At 42.0% G+C, this 23,070-nt stretch overlaps 1 protein-coding gene across 1 annotated transcript in view; it reads right to left on the bottom strand.

Moving 5' to 3' along the window:
• Sulf1 (Extracellular sulfatase Sulf1) overlaps positions 1 to 23,070 on the bottom strand; it is a 478,228-nt gene that overhangs the window by 187,669 nt on the left and 267,489 nt on the right. Inside the window, exons 4-5 of the mRNA XM_067158244.2 lie at positions 22,023 to 22,327; positions 13,157 to 13,396 (exon numbers count right to left, since the gene is read on the bottom strand). Of these exons, the coding sequence (XP_067014345.2) occupies positions 13,157 to 13,396; positions 22,023 to 22,281 (499 nt within the window). The 5' untranslated portion in view covers positions 22,282 to 22,327. The remainder of the gene's footprint in view (positions 1 to 13,156; positions 13,397 to 22,022; positions 22,328 to 23,070) is intronic.

The raw sequence follows: 23,070 nt of genomic DNA, 5'->3' as shown, positions 1-23,070 counted from the left end.
AACTTTCGACTCTAACGTTTCCGGACTCCGGTTCCTTATCTCAAACTGATCCATTTGCCATCCTACACCAGCCCTGAAAATTTGTAACAGTATCACGGATACAACCTGTAGATACTAAAACACGGAAGACCTTTGCATAAACCTCTGCATGGAGCATGCTTCAGTACGATTGCGAAAGCTGGACATTTGGAGGAAAGGAAAAGAAAAAAAGACTAGAGGTAATTGAAATGTTCATGTAATGATGATGATGATGATGATGATGATGATGACATCGGAATGTATAGACATACAACTCAAACTATAAATGATATCTACTCGTAGAGCCCGGTTAAAAACAAACTTACTGAAGGGAGTGTATACTACCCTGCTTAACTGTTCTGCTATGAGTTTTACATAAACAGTAGGGGTAAAGCGTATTACAATACCTAAAAATTACGTTACTCTCGCTACATTACTTACTGAAGAGCGGGCAAGACGACACTTCCTACTAGCCAAATGAGCTACTTAACTTATTGTAAAAAGTAGCAGTGCATAATCCCTTATTATTATTATTACAGATCAGAGATTTAGGCATTTATACACCGCCGGAAAGAACACATGCAACTTTTTCAAGGACAAGGTCATTTTATTCACAAGCGATGTGACAGGTTCTTACTTCATCATTGCAAAAGCATTTCATTACAAATTCAAACCGAATGAAACACTCATGCCCATGCACAGTGTATCCTCTCCGGCAGCAATGCAGGTGTGTATTCGCGCATGGAAATGAACATAAAGGTGGCGAATGTCTGTTGCAAGCATCTTGTACTTTTTGATGCAATTCGGCAATGGTTGCTGCAGACTCTGGAGAACGCATAAGTTCCCGCTTCATCATGTCCCATACCGTGTTCAGTTGGCGAGAGATCCCGTGATCTTGCTGACCAGGGCATTTGTACACCATATACAGCACGTTTCGTCCCAACAGCTGTATGTGGTCGTGAATTGTCTTGCTGAAAATGCACATCGTCTTCCTGTCGAAGAACTGGCAGTAGCACGGGGACAATGTAGCGGGCACTGGTTACGTCGCCCTGCAGAAACACCAACTGTGACCGGGATTTGTAACTGATGGCCCCACACTATGAGTCCTGGGGTGACACCTGGGTGTCGTGAGCGAATGCATTCCGGAATAGGTAGTTCACCAGGTCTACTTGCTTACAGACAGAACCTACTCTCGCCACTGAAGACAACAGAAGGCCATTCCCCTCTCCAGTCGGCTCTTTCATGACAGCAGAGTAGTCGTGCTTGGCGGTGTCGTGTTGTCAGTAGTAGCCTGGCCATAAGCACACGTGATCGTAATTCTGATGCCAACAGAGCGTTCCCAATCGTTCTTCGAGAGACAGCACGGGCAACATGTGAGCGCATTTCGGTCGGTCACCGCTGCTGGCACAATGTGTCGACCTTATGTACGTCTGTACTGCGGAGCCTGGTCTACGGGTGTGAGAACGTTCCACAGATCAGCACCGATACACTGTACAGCAATCCGTCGATGGGCCAAGGTTGTACACGCATGCATATGAATGGTGTCCCGATATAAACAAAGCATGGTGTCTCCCCACCTCCTGGCTTTAATGCATTGCTGCAGGTTGTAACCCTTTTATGGGGGTATATGCATATATATGTATTTATTCATAAATCCAGCCGAGGGAAATCCAAAGTATCGGTGACACCGAGTACTTTCAAACGGCAGGCAGTAATATTACGCAGCGAGTAAAACGCCAAATTGAGAATGGAGGCCGTGGTAAAAAAAAATTCTCCAATAAGCATTCCAGAATAATCACAGATGGCGCAGTGGAAACTATGCTAGATAATATTAAAACAATATTAAAAGAAAATGGTAGGAGAAATAAGGGACATGACGGGTGAAAATAGATGAGAAACCAAGATGAATTTTTGGAAATAGATATATTAGAAGAATTAAATCAAGCTCTTACAATATTAGATGAATAGAAGTCTGTACAAATACGGAATTTTCCCAACCACATGTAATACAAATTTGTTACACCAAGAATAAAATATCCAAGAGAATGAAAGCAAATAAGAGAATAGGCCAGGAGAGAAAAGGGATGGACAAGAAAGGGATGAATACGGTATAAAGAGAAATGTTGAACAACGAGAATAAGAAAAGGATGCACACAGTTACCAAATTGGAGTATACCAGCATGAAGTCTTCTAAGCAAAAGTCTAAATGTAATATGAAAGTTGCCACCTCTTCAGTTATCACCCGAATAGGCACAAATGAACGTTGTCATGCCGGCGTAAGTCACTGTATAGTATAATGAAACAGTCTCAAAGTATGCAAAAACATAAATGGTGAAGCACTGATTAAGCACAAGTGTGTATAGGAGTCGCAGAGTTGCCCATATGCCACATGCACATTTGGAAAGCAAATTGCCACTAGTTAGTCAATAGAGGCTTACATTTTGAAAATACAAGTGAAATCTCGGCCTGGAAATGCACTGCTCCCAGTTAGAATATGTAAAGAAAATAGCTCCAAATGCAACATAGAAGTATTTACAATAAGGACATTATCAGTTTGTCATACCTGATCTTGAACCAAGTAGTTCTGCCCGAAAATGGAGAGTCCAGGACACATGTCGCTAAGGACGGAGATGACGTTAAAGGTTCCTCCCTCCACACAGGCCAAAGCCCATCTCAACACATTCAGAGGAAGGCCGGGTATTTATAGTGTGGAATAATGAGAAATATGTCTGGAAGATTCCAGAGGTTAGTGGAGCATGCGTGACAAAGCGGGCGATGTCACATGACGTCAGGCAGCGAAAAGGAAGTTAGTTTATCGTAGATCGTAAAGGTGGATAGAGCACAGTTCGTGCAAGGTATGATGTGTGCAAATTCACATAAGTATGTAAGTTCCAGTTGAAGAGAAAATGCGGTGTGTATCCTGATGAGGGTAAGTCCATATTAATAGTAGAAAAGGATTATGTGCGTGGTAGTTGCCGGTGAAGTGAGGAGTCCGTTACAAGGTACACAGCCCGCTACAAGATTGTAGTGACTAAAATGGACTCAGTTGAGAATGTATAGCAATACACACACTGTGCCTTCAACACTACCTATTCACTCCCACCCCTCGTTTTCAGTACTGGAGTGGGGCAGTGTTGATTGTTTATGTCGGGACACCATTCCTGTGCATGCATGTACCCTAGAATGAATCGTGCAAACCTGTTCACCTCTAACCTCAGCACACTTACTGCCTGCAGAGTCAGAACAGAGTTTTCATGGACAGGCCTCCTGAAGAGCTTTTATCTTGTTCAATAGCTGCATAATGGCAGAAGGTAATTCTCTGCAAACAGTGAACTGCCTATCCAATGTAGTTTGAGATAATAGGTCAAACATGTGAAAAAAGTCATTTCTCAGAATATGATTTCAAAAAAAAACAAAATGTTCACTCATACATTTACCCACAACAGTGCCTAAAATCCAACTCTATTTAATCGAAACAACTGAAGTGTTTGTTATGACAGTGCCGGAAACCTCTGCGCATAGCATTCAGGAATAGAACAGTAAAAACCACAGCCTTCTAGATTAAAGGGCTCCAGACATTTATATTTTCTAAAAGAAACATATCTAAGTTGCCCAATTTGACACTTGTGCATTGATTTAAAAAAAAACTTTAAAATGCTTCCATGTGTCGTATTAAAATAAATTATACAACATTTTAATCAGCGGAGTCCAAATAATTGGATGAGGCAACATTTGGAAAAAGTAATTTTTTAAAATATTTTTGGTTTCCGACTTCCCTTTAGCATTTTTAAAACATGGGTTTTCTTTTGAATTATACAAGATTTTTAACACTATTGTACAGGAATACTAAGTAACCTCAAGTAAAGTTCAAATTATTCTCCAATTCGAATTTTAAAATGTTCGATCAAACGAAGTTATGTGATTATTATTATTATTATTATTATTATTCATACGCTAAAGGCTAAGCCTTATCGGAGCAACCATTCTCCTCTCAATCTTGTTGTTCTCTTCACTTCCTTATATTCTTTACATCCCATCACGTATGTCTTCTTTGGTCTTCCTCTTCCTTTCTTTCCTAGAATTTTTCCTGCAAAAACATTTAATAGGAAGTTATTATTTCTCAGAATATGGCCTACAAGTTTTAACTTGTTTCCATATCCTTATTCAGTCTCCGTTGTTCAATGATTTCCTCTAGAACATGTCGATTCTTCTTTTATCCAGTCCAGCATGTCCTCGTCAAATCAAATCTAATGCCGTAAATTCTTTTCCCATTTATCTTTATTCTTTTCTGTTAAAACACATAGTGCTTCTTCAATAAACAAATTGAAAAGGTATGGTGAGATTGGACAACCCTGCCTCAGTCCTTTCTTACTTCTTGCCATTCTTTCTAATCAATTCCTATCTTCTTCATACATTTAAGCAATAGTTCCCAGTTTGTAATATCAGAAGCTTTTTCTAAGTCAATGAATGCTATAAACACCTTTCTGGTCATTCCTAGCCTTCTTTCCAGCATCATTGTTAATGCAAGGATTGCTTCTCTCGTTCCTTTGCCTTGTTAAAAACCAACTGATCATCTATGTACTGTTCTATCTTAAATTTTATCCTGTTCTTTATTATGTTTAATTATTATTAGAATCAGGATTTTCGGGTAGTAATAGGTTAGAATGCGAGCTTACTAGAGTGAGTAACAGGTATACTCTAGCCTGTACAACAGTTACGCTACGAGTTTTGCATATACATTAAGGGTACGGCCTATCAGAACCCCCTGCAACTTGTATTACTCTCGCTATATCACGGAACACTGGGTTGGATAACACCAACCAAATCAGTTTGCACTCTAACCTATTACTCGCCTCCATGGCTCAGGCGGCAGCGCGCCGGCCTCTCACCGCTAGGCTCCGTGGTTCAAATCCCGGACACGCCATGTGAGATTTGTGCTGGACAAAGCGGAGGTGGGACAGGTTTTTCTCCGGGCACTCCGGTTTTCTCTGTCATCCTTTATTCCAGCAACATTCTCCAACATCATTTCATCTGTCAGTTATTAATCATTGCCCCAGAGGAGTGCGACAGGCTTCATTCATTTCATCCCTTACCCAGTTGAATGACTGGAAACAGGCTGTGGATGTTTTCTAACCTATTACTGGCTAAATGTCCGAGCCCTAATCGTGATGATGATGACATTCTGAACTGGCGGATATAAACTTAGCTTAGATAGTTTACTCAGCCGCTAGACCTCTGCAGTTTACGCAATGTTGTCCTTCATTCTGTGCTTCGCAAGGCATCTCTCACATTATGCAATCTTGCACCGTGACATTGCGTTCGCATTCCAGCAGTCATTATAAGCACGCCTTACGCGCGAGATAAATAATTGCAGCGGCATGATGCTGCGAAACACCTACAGTTCATCTTGCTTGAGCAGATGTGTGCAGCGGCCACCTTGGCAGTCAGTCGAACTAACTTGTTCAAGGTCGTTTATTGCAAAGGATCCGCAACCAACATTGACTTTACGTCGCACTGACACAGACAGTTCTTACGGCGACGGTGAGATGGGAAAGGCCTAGGAGTGGGAAGAAAGCAGCCGATGCCTTAATTAATGTGCAGTCCCTCGCATTTGCTTTGTGTGAAAATGGGAAACCACGGAAAACCCTCTTCAGGGCTGCCGACAGTGAGGTTCGAACCCACAGTCTCCCGGATGCAAGCTCACACATGCACGCCCCTAACCGCACGGCGAACTCGCCCGGTTAAAGAGAATCCGATTGGATGATGAGGATGACGATGTTTGTGGTTTAAAGCGACCTAACAGCTAGGTCATCGGCCCCTAGTGGTACGAGGTGCAACAAAATGAAACGATAATTAAAACTTCAAAATTTGTCCATTTACTAGATGAAAAACGACGATAAACACAAAACAATCATGGATCCAATTCACAATTCGTTATTTTCAGAGACGATGCTTGTAGTCCAAAGGGGTCCAAAATCCTGGTCACCGGCCCCTCATAATCGTAATCACTGTAAAGCAGAACCATAGTGTTCCTCCTATAGCGGTACTAACTAGAAGTAATGCAGACACATGGTGTTCCTCACGTAGTGGAACCAATCACGGGCCACGTACCCTCTTGGTGCCGCTCACCTAGTAATACTACTCACAGGTAACGCAGACCCATTCTGAACGCAGGGGAACAGACACAGTTGGGCCCAGCGTACGGCGCCTTTTCTCGCATGGACATTACTCCACGCCCGACCTCCCCCGGCTTGGTGGGATACACACGATGGTACTAACCACAGGCAATCGACCAGACCCGTGGTGTTTCCCATTTATTTATTTATTTAGCGTATGGCATACAAGTACATTATTACAAATGAACAACAATAACCAGTGAACAAAACTACAAACAAATACTGTATCTAGATCTTGTATGTACTCAATACATTTTGGGGTTGCCATCAAGAAGTCTTCATATGGCCCTCCATATGCTCTGATGCTGCATTCCTCCCTGATGTGTCGCGGTGCACCACAGTCGCATAGCGGCGAGGAGAGCATTCGCCATTTAAAAAGTGAATCCCCACATCTTCCGTGTCCCGTCCTGAGTCGGTTGAGCATTGACCATACCTTGCGAGGTTGATCAAACCCTGGAACTGTCTCATCGATGCATGGCATTTCCAGGCATGTAGCTGGAGCATTTTGCATCCATTCTTCCCTCCAGGAATCGGTGATGTTCAACCCGATGTGATTGATCTCGGCTGCAAGAGGTGGATGTCTCGAACGAAGTCGTTTGATTTTGAGGTCTGAGATGTCAGAGTGTACCGGTAGTCCAGGGTTTGCTAGGATCTTGTTGTATTCTCTGATCAAAGCTACTTTCCTTCGCAGGTTAGGGGGTGGTATGTTACTTAGGACAGGCAGCCAGATGGTGGGAGTAGACCTGATTGTTCCTGTAATAATGCGCATAGTACTATTAATCACAAGTAGTCACATGGATCTAATTGCATCATCCCTTGGTCGCCCCTTTTAGTCGCCGCTTACGAGAGTACATTTTAACTACACCAGCCCCGCTACCCATCATTCGTCGACTGGGCTTCCCTTCACGGTATTCTCTCATTTTGATATTCTTCTTTATTGTCTTCCTGATCGACCAGGTCCAAAACTCATGCGGCTTTTCAGCTTACAGATATAATCCACCACCGCCGATGACTGACATCATCAAAGCCCGGATGTTTTACCCAGAAATACGAGGGAAAGTCAATAAGTATCTGCATTTTTGTTCTCATAATCTTTAGGTTGGCTCTATGGCGTTGTGCTCACCAGCTGATAGATGGCACCGTTGTCTACGTCTGTGGTAGGTTTCAGCGTTATCAGATCTGTACAGCTTGCGCTGCTCCGACGTAAATATGGCCACGCCAGTCTGTTTGCACCAAGGAAAAAAAGCGTTCCGTAATCCGATTTTCGTAGCCTGAGAGTGTACCAGGAGCGGAAATTCATAGAACAGTCACTCGTCTGCATATCACACACTTGTTCAATATTGGTATCAGTTACGCCTGCAGATGGATGCCTGGATCTTTCTTCATCTTTCACGCTCGTGTGACCCCTTTTGAACTCTTCAGTCCACTGGTAAACACTTCGCTGTGTCAAAACACTGTCCCCGTATTGAGATGAAAGTCTTCCCCTCCTGGTACACCCGCAGACAAAAAAGACGGATTACGGAAGGCTGTTCTCCCTTGGTGGAAACAGAGAGTGGCGCGGCCATCTTTATGTCGCAACAGCGCAAGCTGAAACCTACCACAGACTTAGACAACGGTGCCATCTAGCAGCTGGTGAGTACAACGCCATAGAGCCAACCTAAAGACAATTAGAACGAAATTCCAGATACTTATTGACTTGCCTACGTAGGTGGGAGTGGAAACTTCCTGAAGCGAATAACAACTATACTGTAACTTGCACAAGTGTTACGATATGAGATTTGCATAAACTTAAGGCGTACGGTTTATCAGAACCCGTTGAATTTATGTTACTCTCGCCGCATTATGGAAGAGCGCCTGGAATGTACTCCCTACTAACCAAATTAGTTTACATTCTAACCTTTCACAGACTAAAAATACGAGGTCTAATCATCATCATCATCATCATCTGTGTCTGTTCACAGGACATCAAGACTGAGAGCAGGAGACAAAGGAAAACACATACATAGAAGTAACAAAGTGGCAGCAACAGTGAGATGATTATATTTGCTCATAACTTCTCCTGTGGCCCTCGGTTCCATCTATTGCAAAGCTGTCATCACGCGATATTTCCACGCGTCCTCTTGGCCACTTTCAATCTGATTGACAGTGAAGTATTCGAACCGTCTGCCCTGATGACATGAGCGAACCACTGTAGTCTCCTCCTGCCGTTCATCCTATCAATACCTGAGTTTCCAAACCGTTGATACAGATCCCCTTTCGGTCTTCATTCCCATCTTCCTTCCACGGTGTTCGAAATGGCCCATAGATCTTCCTAAGTAGTTTGCTCTCGACGGCACAAATTCTCTCTTCAGTTGTTGGTGTAGTCGCTCATGCTTCACAACCGTACTAACGTCATGGACCTTATTTCTCGGTGATACCAGAAGTATTCGATAATGTTCACTGGACCAAGTTTTTTGAGATTCTGAAGGTGATGGGAATCAGATACGAGAGAACAAATAGCTGCTTTGATGCAGTTCGTATCTTTACATTTCTACATAACTACTACATTTGCTTCTCGTATTAATGCCTTGGTATACTCCTACCATTCTTAACACCCACACTTCCCTCAAAAACCAACTGAACACGTCCTCGGTCTCTTAAGATGTGTCTATCTCTTCTTCTGATCAAATTTCGCCAACTCTTTCTCCTTTCACCGATTCAGTTCAGTATCTTTTCATTCGTGATGCGATCTATCCACCTCACCTTCAGCATTCTTCTCTAACACCACATTTCAAAAGATTCTATTCTCCTTCTGACCCACTTGTCGTCCACTTCTATACAGTGCCACGCACCAAACGAAAGTCTTCAAAAACGTATTTCTAATTCCTGTATCAGTGTTCGAAGTGAGAACATTTCTGTTCTTAAGAAAGGCTTGCCTTGCTTCTGTTTGTCTGCAATTTATGTCCTCCTTACTTCTGCCATCGCTTGCTTTTTTACTACCTGGGTAACAATATTCATCTAGTTCCTTTAAGACTTCATTTCCTAATCTAATATTTCCTGTATCACCTAACTTTCACTGCATTACTTTTGTTTTGGACCTATTTATTTTTATTCTTTACTCCTTCCCCGAAATTCTGTCCATATCATTGAGCAATTTCTTCAGATTTTCTGTAGACTCACATAAGATAACATTATCATAGACAAATCTCAGAGGATTCATTTCCTTTCCTTGGATTGTGATTCCCTTTCCAAATTCCTCTTCGATTTCCTTTACCGCCCCGTTCTATACAACACATTCAAAATGACGGGGAACAAACTGCAGCCTTGCCTCACTCCTTTCTGATTTCCTGTTTCTTTTTCAGGTCCCTTGAATATTCTCACTGCTGACTGATTTTGATACAGATCGTAGATAATTCTCCTTTCTCGGTATATGATTCTGATCACCTTCAGAATCTCAAATAAATTATCAAATGCTATTTCTAGATCTATGAATGTCACGTACGTGGGCTTGTCCTCCTTAATTCGGTGCTCTAGGATCAGAATTTCAAGGTTATCTTTTTAAATACTAGGCATTCGCTCGCGTATAGATATTGCAGTTTCAAATCTGTATTAGGGTGCCTTATATTAGTTTTTGGGAAAAATTCTCAGTGATATCATATGCACTTTCCCTCGTTCCATTTCTTGGCAATATAACTTTGTAAGAACCGAAACACAACACCCTGGCGGCGTGGTAGTTAAATTCCATCGTGACCAGTTCCGGCCGCTTTGTCTGTTCCCAGCAATGAAATTTGAAGTTTGAAATAAAAAGCTGGATTTTATTAGTTTTGGATTTCACTTAAAACTGCAGGTCCCGCTGCTATGGTCACGATATATCAAGAGTCACGCGAAGCTCCTCAACACCTCATTCTAATAATTCAAGCATGTCTCAGACATTCCTCACTTTTATCTCAAGGTAGACGTGCTGTTGGCTGAACCGAGGAATTCCCAAATTCTGCGTACAACAAAACTATCAGCATAATGTTTACTTTTGTATTCGTGGACACCGGCTGCCTTGGTTCTCCGAGTTGAATAATAAGGTTCTTCCATGCAAAACATTCCTCTGTGATGTATGGGGGAGCTCTTTACATGGAAATGACAAGACCCGATGTGATCACGGGACACGCTCCGGCGAGCAACAGGAATGAGCACTTTGTTGCGTGAAACGCACTCGTTCAATGGCTTATCAACACTACCCGGGTTTTTAGCTAGTAATAGGACAACAAATCCACTGTATAAGGTTTGCCGATGACATTGCATTAATTGCAGATTCAGAGAGGGAAATAAGTAAAATGCTACGAGTTTTAACATCAACACTACAAGAATAAAAATTGAAACTGAACACCTCGAAAACAAAAGTATTAGTTGTCAAGAAATCAACTGAGGAAATACCAATAAACATTAAGGTAGGCGATGAGAAAGTACAACAAGTAAGTCAATTTTGCTACTTGGGAAGCATTGTCACTCAGGACAACAGGTGCACCACAGAAATCAGGAGGAGGATTGCTCTAGATAAACAAGCCTTCAGTAACAAGAAACAGCTTTTGACAAGTAGGAACATTAACATTAAAATTAGGAAAGAATTAGCCAAAATGTTTGTGTGGGGTGTTTTGTTGTATGGTTGCGAAACATTGCTCTTAGCAAAACAGGATATAAAACGCCTGGAAGCAATGGAAATGTGGATATGAAGGAGGATGCTGAAAATTAGTTGGACAGAGAAAATCAAACAATAGGGTCCTTTAGGAAATAAACGAAACAAGGGAATTGATCAACACTGTAGAAAAGAGGAAAACCAAATTCCTTGGCCACACACTTCGACATAACACATCCCTCACGACTCTGATGGAAGGAAAAGTTCTGGGTAAGATGGGAAGAGGAAGACCGAGGAAGAAGTATCTGGATTCCGTGATGGACAGGCTGAATTTGAAACAATATGTTGATCTGAAACGCTCAGCAGATGAGAGACAAATGTGGTTGCAGCGACAAGGCCTTGCCTTTAGGATATGAATGAATGAATGAAGGTCAGAATGTATACTTACTGAAGCCAGTAACAAATAAACCGGTCTTTTAGAAAAGGCACATGTCTACTTTTTCTCCCAAATGCACGGTTTCTCATATTCCTGTGGTCAAAATATAGACGCGTTGATTCACGCGGAAAAGAAATCATTGTTATCAATAGGGCCCGGATGTTTATGCAGTAATAGGTTAGAATGCAAACTTACTGAAGCGAGTAATGCGTAGAGTCTATCCGCACGACGGTAATGTTGTGAGAATTGCATAAACATTAGGGGTTCGGCCCATTAGAACTCCCTAATGTTAATGCAATCCTCACAACATTACCGTCGTGCAGGTAGACTCTACTTGTTACTCGCTTCAGAAAGTTTGCATTCTAACCTATTACTGCATAAACATCCAGGCCCTAGTTATCAACTAATTCTTTTGTAAGAAACATAGCTTTTTCTCTAAAAGTTGTTTTACGTCGCACCGACACAGATACGTCTTATGGCGACGATGGCATACAAAAGCCGCAGGAGTGAGAAGGAAGCTGCCGTGGAATTAATTAAGGTACAGACCAAGCATTTGCCTGGTGTGAATAAGGGGAAACCACAGTAAACCATCTTCAGGGCTGCCGACCGTTAGGCTCGAATTATGCTAACACACACGCTGTCAATCTCACTCACATTTATAAAGGAATTAAAATATTATATTGTATTGTAAATTAGCCAATATGAAATAATGTTGCTCACAAACAAAACAATTGCACAGTAAAAGAATTGTACGCAGATGAATGGTGAAGAGGAATCGCAAGGGTAGATCCAACGAGAGTATTGCAGTTATGAAATGAGAGAATGTGAAATTTAGAGGAAATGTACTGAGGCGAGTTGTTATTAAGGACTCTATGACTAGTATGTGATATTTACCGGCCCTGCAGTGTAAGGGTAGCGTGCCTGACGGAGGTCTGGGTTCGATTCCCGGTCAGGTAAGGGATTTTTACCTGCATCTGAGGGCTGGTTCGAGGTGCACTCAGCCTACGTGATTACAATTGAGGAGCTATCTGCCGGTGAGACAGTGGCCCCGGTCTAGAGAGCCAAGAATAACGATTCCTCCTAATCTGCAGACCTTCGGGCTGAGCAGTGATCGCTTGGTAGGCCAAGGTCTTTCGGGGTTGTTGCACCATGGGATTTGGTTTGGTTTGTATGTGATACTTTTATCAGATTTTAGCCAGTGAAGTTCTTGATAGTAAGCATATCCGTATTGTGTGAATTAAAGACCCTTTACTAGTTATATGCATGACAAAATGTACCTTTGATAACTTCCCTCATTCACTATTTATTCAGTCTTTGCCAGCCTGTACTTTTGTGGACAAATGCCCTTATCCCAAATTACCTAGCCAGAACATCCGTTATGTTATGAGGTTTGCATGAACACTAGGGGTAAGGCTTATCCGAACCCTTAGAATTTATGTTACTCTCGCTACATTAGGGAAGAGTGACCTAGAAGACACATAACTAGTTTGCATTCTAACCTATTACGGCATCTACTCATTAATAGAGTCCGGATGTTTAAGTACTGATAGATTAGAACGCAAACTTACCTAAGCGAGTAAAAAGGATACACTACCGGGGTACCCTGTAAAACGGTTATGCTATGAGGTTTGCATAGATGTTAGGGGCACGGCATATAGACCTCCTAGAATTTATGTTACTCTTACTACATTGTAGAAGAACGGGTTGCACGACACTTCCTACTAACTAAATTAGTTTGCATTACGACCTAATAATCCGAGATTTACTACGTTATAATGCACAGAATGCAGCAAGGTCACAAGTGACTGTTTCTCAAGAATGGAGTGCGAAAGTATTGTAGACCGTAAAGAGTAAGGATAAGGAATTATTACCTTAAAATACATTGGAAGTGTAAGAAGTGTTGATAGCAGCGACACTCACCTGTGCGGTAACCAGCATTGCTCAAGTACGTGGCGAACGAGCGTGTCTCGTGGGTTGCCTGCCACTGAGGGGACGAGCAGTTATCGTTGTTGGTGTATACGTGGTGGTTGTGGACGTACATGCCGGTGAGCAGCGAGCTCCGAGACGGACAGCACATGGGCGTCGTGACGTAGGCGTGACGGAACTCGGCGCCGCCGTCCCGCAGCAAGCGCAGAGTCCGCGGCATGAAGTTCAGAGAACCTGTGGAAAAGAGTGAAAACGTAATTGACACACTGTATAACTAGCCGATGAATAATAATAATAATAATAATAATAATAATAATAATAATAATAATAATAATAATATAGAAAACGTAACACATACAATGCGGAAGAGGTGATTGATATTTTTAGGATATTTATATAGAATGGATGACAACAGGTTAACCAAATAGATCTTATATTTTTAGAACAAGAAGTCAACAAGCACCTCGATTCATGAAGTCAAGAAAGATTTGACCGGGCGAGTTGGTCGTGCGGTTAGGGCCGCGCGGCTGTGAGCGTGCATCCGGGAGATACTAAGTTCAAATCCCACTGTCGGCAGCCCTGACGAAGGTTTACCGTGGTTTCCCGTTTTCACACCAGGCAAATGCTGGGACCGTACCTAAAGGCCACGGCCGCTTCCTTCCAACTCCTAGGCTTTTCCTATCCTATCGTCGCCAAGAGACCTATCTGTGTCGGTGCGATGTAAAGCAACTAGGAAATAATAATAATAATAAGAAGAAGAATAAACCGAGCTTGATAGCTGCAGTCGCTTAAGTGCGGCCAGTATCCAGTATTCGGGAGATAGTAGGTTCGAACCCCACTGTCGGCAGCCCTGAATAATAATAATAATAATAATAATAATAATAATAATAATAATAATAATAATAATAATAATAATAATAATAATAATAATAATAATAATAATAATAATAATAATAATAATAATAATTGTACCGGTTGGTACACCGCACATTTGAATTTTCCGCCTTAAAGTACCCCTCTACAGCTGAAACTCTGAACTTTAAAACTGAATTAAGTCAACCGTTTATCAGAAGATGTCACTGTGTTAATTTGGAATTGTTTTTGTTTACTAATTATCAAGAAGTGTGGACATTCTCTCACAGATGTCTCTACCAAAAACTATGATCATGCACCCTGGTGCGAAGTGATGGAACTTTTCTTGAAGATATTTTATACTCATAAGTTTTCCTATAACTAAATTTTGTTCTTTCATTTGTGGGTTGGCAATATAAATCTTTTCTTTCCGCCAGTTTTGAACTTAGCCAATCAATAATTTCTGTCATTAATTTTCAGCCAATTGTGTCTTTCTTCCCCAAATTTTGATGTGTAAATTTTTGTTAGCCAATAAACGCCTGTGGGTGTGTCTTAATTATTCATGAAAGGTCTCGAATCTTCCCCGAGAGTATAAAAACTGCTGATTTTCCTGGCTCTCGGCCACTTCAACAACATCTAGCTTAGTGTATGGAAGTATAGCAGGGGGCGGGTAGCGCCTCTTCCTTCGGGCAGCAGCTCTTCAACAAAGGTAATGGCCTTTTAACTTCTTTATTTCTTGCTAGCTCAGCAGTTTAACCCTCGGGGAAGGTCCGAAACCTTTTCAATATAACCTACCTGTCTAAAAATGTAACATAGTGCCGGCTTATGTAAAAACTTTCTTATTACTTTAACTGTAAATCGGGGATAGAGAGTGCTTTACCCTCTCGAGCTCCCCTTCATTTTGATTTCAGGTGACTACGTTTTCATAACCGAATTTCTTCTCTTCTTAATGTGTTAATATTTTTTATACGAGTCACCTCTCTAGTTTGGGAATAGCCCCTGTTAGTGCCCCTTAGGTTTTAGAAGGTTTCATGTAGGAGTGCAAGCAACGCCTCCATTCATCTTTGTGTTTTGGGCCATTTAATTAATCTGTTCTTTTCCACTATGGCCCAGTAGGTTGGGTACGAGATAGCGCCGTTTCATTTGATGTAAGTGCTGCCATGATGGTAATTTGTGTAATAGTCTGGTATTGCCTTTAATAGGCTTGAAAAATTGAGAGCGGCTCAGCTCTTTCTTGTGTTTGAAACGTGCCTCTGGGAGGCTTGAGGTTAAAAGTTCGGAGCAAGTGCTCCTTGAATTAGGGGTTTTCTGCCCTTTGGTAATTTGTGGTTGTGAGCTGAGAGCTCAGGAATTATAAACTTGGGGCTCGAAGCCCAGTTCTTGTAATGATCTCCTAAAACTTGTGATTCGTTGTACCTGATTTTGACTTATTGTTGATTAGTTACTCGTTGAATTTTGAAAGTCTATATGACAATTTTAATTCATCTTTCGGACTTGTAGTTAGACCGATTCCAGCCCGCACCTTCTTTCACCTCTGCATTCCACGGATAACTTCGTAACAATAATAATAATAATAATAATAATAATGAAATGAAATGTCGTATGGCTTTTAGTGCCGGGATATCCCAGAACGGGTTCGGCTCGCCAGGTGCAGGTCTTTCTATTTGACTCCCGTAGGCGACCTGCGCGTCATGATGAGGATGAAATGATGATTAATACAACACATACACCCAGCCCCCGTGCCATTGGAATTAACCAATTAAGGTTAAAATCCCTGACCCGCCAGGGAATCGAACCCGGGACCCTCTGAACCGAAGGCCAGTACGCTGACCGTTCAGCCAACGAGTCGGACATAATAATAATAATAATAATAATAATAATAATAATAATAATAATAATAATAATAATAATAATAATAATAATAATAATAATAATAAGCTGTTACCCACGGCTTCGCTCGTGATGATTTCGTAAGTTGGTAAAAATTAATTTTCCCTCGGTACTGCACTAAGAAATTATCTGAAAATCCCTAAAGTATAAAAATTCGCCGAAAAATTGGATTTCATTTACCCCAGAAACACTTCGTGAAACACTTTTGTGGCATTGCCTTTTGGGGCTAAGATGACCAGGCTACTGGCAGAGCTAAATGTGGAACACGCGACATGTGAGAAACAGTCCTCTTAAGTCTTTATTTCTAAACAAGATTCCAAATACCAATTTTCAAGTCTGTAACATTTTAGTTTATGAGATATACTGTAGATATACTCATTTTAAAAACTGCCCCACTCGTTGGCTGAGTGGTCAGCGTTGAGGCCTTCGGTTCACAGGGTTCCGGGTTCGATTTCGGGCTGAGTCGGGGAACTAAATCGCGTTTGATTAATTCTTCTCGCTCGGAGACAGGTCATTTGTTTTTGTCCCAAACACTCTCCTCTTCATAATCACTCAACACGCTACCTTACGAATCACAACAGGAACACGCAATAGAAATTATATCCCTAGACATAGGGTTGGCGCCAGGAAGGGCATCCAGCCATAAAACAGGGGCAAATCCACATGTGCGACACAGTTCGCAGTCGCGACCCCACAGGTGTGGGAAAAGCGGTAGAAGAAGAAGAAATTCGTTTTAAAAATTCACCTGCTTTTTTAAATTATTTAACCCCCTTAAGTGGATTTTCCAAAAAACTTGTGTTCATTTATTTTGCAGGGTGATTCCAAGTGCCAATTTTAACGTCTGTGACATCTTCAGTTTGAGATATATGTATTCTCTTATAAATAATTCAAATCTTTCCTCACTTCTTTTCACCTCCTACCCCCCCCCCCCCACCAAATCAATCCTTAAGTGGATTTTCTGAAAACAAAATTTGTGTTCTTTTATTTTTAAAGGTGATCCTAGATACCCCTTTTTAAGTCTGTATCATGTTAGGTTTTTATGATATATTGTAGATAATCTCGCTGCTGTGGAATCTTGGAGCTGACGTTGCCATGGTTACAACAGTTCATTTCTTTATCCCTTTCAGACCGTGTATGCACAATTGTGCGGGTTCGTGTGTTACTTATGTCTGAGCTTATTTGACGTTTTCTTGGCGCTAGACCAGACTGCAGTGCTTGTGCGGGACACGCAGCACGTACTTCAGTTGTTTTTATTTAGCGCTTGACCACCATGGGGCAGGAAGAAGAGCTTAAATATACAGTTCATCGGCAAGATGGCGGGAAGCAGTAATGCCTAAAATAAGTATTTATTTATTGCATTCCTATTAATCTAGAAGCTCTACTGAATATCAAAATATAATCAATGAAGTGTGTAAACTGTTTAGCAAACGTAAATTGTGAACTTACAACATCGTATGTAATACCATGAGGTTTTGAATGTTGATACGCACAAGTGTGTGGGCCAGGTTTCCCTACAGGCAATGCATGCAAGAGTGCTGAGTGCTGCCAGCAAAAGGACTGTGAAAGCAGAACTCTTACTCTACGTGAGAAATGTAATGTGTAAGATTTTAATTGTTTTAAATATGTTGCTCCACACTCTAAAATATAACATTTGATCATGTACATGTGTATATTCACATGTAGTGAGCTGAATTTATTTTTTATTTTTTTGTAAGTAGTGAATTAAGTCCTGACACGCACAATTGTGTGGGTGCTTTTTCTCAGATGTTAATTTTTATTTTGTAGAATAAACTAAAAATATATGTATTTAAGAGCATTTTAGTCAGTTTTTGACGCACAAACAATAATTCACACCACCAGTTTTCTTTCAGGTCTGAAAGGGTTAAAGTACCTTTAGATCAAGTAAATACATAAAGACAGGAAATAATATTAAACTTTTTTTGAACGAGCTATGAAAACATTCTAAATTTTATTCATATTTCTTTAAATATGTTTTCAAAAAAACTTTAGCGGGCCACCATTTGGAAAGCCCTGTTCTAGCAGCTACGTTACCTACTCCAAGGAAATGAAAGATTTCGGCTATGTTTTAAGTCAGCATTTTTCTGTAGCATACGCCAAACAAAATACTACTAATATCTCGTGTTTCACTACGAAAAATCGTAGAAAACTACCCACAAAACACACAGGGAACAATCATCTCAGTAACTCAAGTTTTCCAGATGTGTACGAGAGTTGCAAATAAAAGAGATCGGGCATGCGCAAGTAGGATATGTGAGCGGTCAGGTGCCGCTGTTGTCGATGTGTGGCGTTGAAGTGAAGAGTGTTCATTTGAGTCGAGGTGTTTCGTGCGGGTAAGAATGAGGCTGCGGCTTTGCAGCCGTCCATTCCTCGAGATCAGATTGACATCGTCAGTGGCCTCGTTTCTGTAACCATCAATGGATTGACCAGGAATTATCGGTAGTGGCTGGCTGGAGTTTATAGAGCGTCAATTTGAGCAGAGGAACTAGGCAAAATTAATGTCCACCTATTTATCAAAAACCATGTCCTTTTGAGATGAATTTAAGGTCGGGCCTGCAGTATTTTGACCGTGAAAAGGTAGCATAATCATTAGTCTTAATTGAAGGCTGGAATGAATGGTTTGACGAAACATCAACCGGTGTGACACATTCTGACGAAATGTCTTAACATGTGGAAAATTCCGTCCCGCTTGGTTCCACATCAACTCCCCGACGTATAGAAATGGCACCACCATGCACTGGGCCGCATCAACCTGGACAGATACCGCAACGAAAGAGACGCATTTTGGCAGCGTCCATCGAATGAATGGCGTCCCCCCAGGTTCGCCAAGTCCACAAAAATTTCGACAGGAATCCAGTCGGGTAAAGCTTACGCTGATTATGGCGTAAGACTACGAGGGTGTTAATCTTACGCATGCTGTGTGTGAGGGACAAACCGTCTATAGTGACTAAGTTTTGCCGATTTCTGGAGTGACGTGCGTTCGGCTATGCGGCGCAAAAGCGCACGCTTATTGCGGGACGACCGCCCTATCGTGTTTTATAACAACGCGCGTTGTCATGCCGCAAAAAATGTCAATCTATTATTAGAATTGTGGCATTGGGAGATCTTGGAACATCCTCCGTACTCACCAGACATGGGTCCTTGTGACTTCGACCTGTTTCCGTAGTTGAAGGAACCCCTCTGAGGCCGCCGATTTGCTCCACTTACAAGGGGACATTCCCTACTCGTCACGACCGATTTCGCTCATATTTATAGAACATGCAGGGCTTGGCTAGAAATAAAAGTACGCAAAGTGAGAACTCCAGATGGCCAATCGTATAGAAAATAAAAATAAAAATGTTGACGGGGCTCTCGCACCGTATAAGCCACTTACGTAGTGCGCACGCCGAGGAGGTGTTGGCGTAGTGGTAAGAGCTGGGGCTTGTAAATCGATGGTCGTGAGTTCGACTCCCCGTGTGAAGACTGTCTTTTTTCCTGTCAAATTTTATATTATTCATTTTTCAATTAAGTAAAGAGGTGAATTTTATTTATTTATACGCAAGAGGCATAGAAAAGGTAAAAAATTGGGATTTCATTGTCAGACTTTTTTCTACCTGCACCAAGAATCTATTGTTTGTGTACAGCCGCCAGGAGGTGAAAACGAGTCTTACAGCGAAATGACTATTCATGTTTATGGCGCATTCCTCAAGGAGGGGAGATAGCCAATAAAGGAAAGAAAAAAAAAAAAAAGAATTTCTGTTTGAACACGTCGGGAAAGTTCGCAACTCCAAATTTTCTACAATTATGCGCACATTAAAAAATAACGTCCTATATGCCTTTTGCATATAAAATAAATAAATAAATAAATAAATAAATAAATAAATAAATAAATGAAAATAAATGAAATAATATAAAAATTGAGAAAATAGCAGTCTCCCCACGGGGAGTCGAACCCACGACCATCGAATTACCTGTCCGAGCTCTTACCGCTACGCCAACTACTGCTCGATGTGTGCAGTAACGTAAGTGGCTTATACAGTGCGAGACTCACGTCAACATGTATATTTTTATTTTTATTTTCTATACGCTTGGCCATCTGGAGTTCCCACTTTGGGTACTTTCATTTCTAGCCAAGCCCTGCATGTTCTATAAATTTGAGCGAAATCGGTGGTGACGAGTAGGGTATGCCCCCTTGTTAGTCGGGTGGTCCTTCGCTGTCATCATCAGAGAGCGCGTTACAAACGGTCCCCAACGGCTTCCTGACATTTGGCGAAAGGTAATAAATTTTGCGGGTGACTGCATTTGCCGCCTCTGTGGTGTAGTGGTTAGCGTGATTAGCTGCCACCCCCGGAGGTCCGGGTTCGATTCCCGGCTCTGCCACGAAATTTGAAAAGTGGTACGAAGGCTGGAACGGGGACCACTCAGCCTCGTGAGGTCAACTGAGTAGAGGTGGGTTCGATTCCCACCTCAGCCATCCTGGCAGTGGTTTTCCGTGGTTTCCCACTTCTCCTCCAGGCGAATGCCGGGATGGTACCTAACTTAAGGCGACGGCCGCTTCCTTCCCTCTTCCTTGTCTATCCCTTCCAATCTTCCCATCCCTCCACAAGGCCCCTGTTCAACATAGCAGGTGAGGCCGCCTGGGCGAGGTACTGGTCACACCCCCCAGTTGTATCCCCCGACCAAGAGTCTGGAGCTCCAGGACACTGCCCTTAAGGCGGTAGAGGTGGGATCCCTCGCTAAGTCCGAGGGAAAAGCCGACCCTGGAGGGTAAACAGATGATGATGATGACAGGTCGGCAAAGTTCGCAACTCCAAATTTTCTACAATTATGCGCTCATTAAAAAATAATGTCCTATATGCCTTTTGCATATAAATAAATAAATAAATAAATAAATAAATAAAAAAATAAATAAATAAATAAATAAAATAAAATAAATGAAAATAAATGAATAATATAAAAATTGAGAAAATAGCAGTCTCCCCACGGGGAGTCGAACCCACGACAATCGAACTACTAGTCCAAGCTCTTACCGCTTCGCCAACTACTGCTCGGCGTGCGCACTAACGTAAGTGGCTTATACAGTGCGAGAGCCACGTCAACACTTTTATTTTTATTTTTATTTTCTATACGCTTGGCCATCTGGAGTTCCCACTTTGGGTACTTTCATTTCTAGCCAAGCCTTGCATGTTCTATAAATTTGAGCGAAATCGGTGGTGACGAGTAGGGAATGCCCCCTTGTTAGTCGGGTGCTCCTTCGCTGTCATCAGCAGAGAACGCATTACAAACGGTCCCCAACGGCTTCCTGACATTTGGCGAAAGGTAATAAATTTTGCGGGTGACTGCATTTGCCGCCTCTGTGGTGTAGTGGTTAGCGTGATTAGCTGCCACCCCCGGAGGTCCGGGTTCGATTCCCGGCTCTGCCACGAAATTTGAAAAGTGGTACGAAGGCTGGAACGGGGACCACTCAGCCTCGGGAGGTCAACTGAGTAGAGGCGGGTTCGATTCCCACCTCAGCCATCCTCGAAGTGGTTTTCCGTGGTTTCCCACTTCACCTCCAGGCGAATGCCGGGATGGTACCTAACTTAAGGCCACGGCCGCTTCCTTCCCTCATTGTTGCCTATCCCTTCCAATCTTCCCATCCTTCCACAAGGCCCCTGTTCAGCACAGCAGGTGAGGCCGCCTGGGCGAGGTACTTGTCATACTCCCCAGTTGTATCCCCCGACCAAGAGTCTGAAGCTCCAGGACACTGCCCTTGAGGCGGTAGAGGTGGGATCCCTCGCTCAGTCCGAGGGAAAAACCGACCCTGGAGGGTAAACAGATGATGATGATGATGATGACTGCATTTAAGGAATGTAATGAAAATGTACTTGTTACTTCATTAAATATTGCGTTCTATCAATACTATCATTACCTTATTTACAGGATGGCATGTCAGCCTTACCCTCCATAACCTCGTCGACTATTCTCCTAGTAACCTATCATCATCCATTCGGCTCACAATATGATCGAGGAAGAGACATGCACTATCTCGAGTTCGTAGCACTGTAACCGTGTGTGTTACAAGGGAATACGTGAGAAACTTAAAAAAACATAAGTAATACAGTTTTTGTGATAGACTCACCCAGCTCGACATCCTGATCGTCAGTGAGGATGAGGATAATATTAGGCTTCCTCTCCTTGATTGGTGGAGGTGGAGGGTGTTTCTTGATCTTACGTCGCGGGGAGGTGAAGTCTCCAGGAGTACTGAAACGTCCTCTCATCTGCTGAGCGAACAGGTCATCTCGCATGATGTCGTCGTGGAAACGTCGCCCGGTAGCGACATCTAGCGCGATAGTTAGCCACACGGCCGCTACGGCGAGCCACAGGGGAGGAACTGCCATCTTCTTCTAAAGTTCTACAACTGCACCATTTTGAATTTCTCACCAACTGAAACAGAGGAAAGATACAAACAGGTTAACTCGCTATTGTAACGAAATACACAGTTGAAACTCCGAATAATAATCATTTCGGGTCCAAGCTTATTATATTTATATACTGACCGTCTTACTAATAAAAAGTCCTTATACAGTTGTTTAACACTTGTTTAGTTATACAGTGAATAAACATTTTTCTTACTAATAAACAAGGTATACGCATTGTATTATTACACAGCACGTATACACTCGTATTTCGCACGTTCACCGCCTTTATGATCGCTTCTGCTGGTTATCTACGAGCAAAACGTACCGGAAAGTCGCACAGTAGCACGGCATATCGAAAAGGCAGTGGCAACACTAAGTGAGACAGCTGGAAATTGGCTTATACTGATATCAACATTTCTTCAGCTTGTTTGTGTAATGAACGCCAAAAAAAAGAAATGGAAAGGCGTAAGAAAAGATCAATAGCTCCTAACTGGGATAGTACGGAAAACGTAAGCAATTGTAATTGAATCGGCGAGTTGAAAAGGGTACACATTCCAAAATCCTTACTTTTAAGGAGAAAGGAAAACCTGTTTTGTAGCTAAATGAAAGCTTTGATCAAAAAAGTTTCTATTAGGCATTTATACATCATATTTATGCGTATTCAACTACAAAGTATGGAAATCATATTACATACGGTTTTCAAGTTATGCCATTTTTTATCTCGAGGAATATGTCCCATTTTATAGGCAGGCCCTACTCAAATTTGAG

This window comes from Anabrus simplex, chromosome 14, assembly GCF_040414725.1.
Source record: "Anabrus simplex isolate iqAnaSimp1 chromosome 14, ASM4041472v1, whole genome shotgun sequence".
Lineage (NCBI taxonomy): Eukaryota > Metazoa > Arthropoda > Insecta > Orthoptera > Tettigoniidae > Anabrus > Anabrus simplex.
Note: the sequence above shows the minus strand (reverse complement) of the source record. Positions and strands in the feature narration are given on the sequence as shown.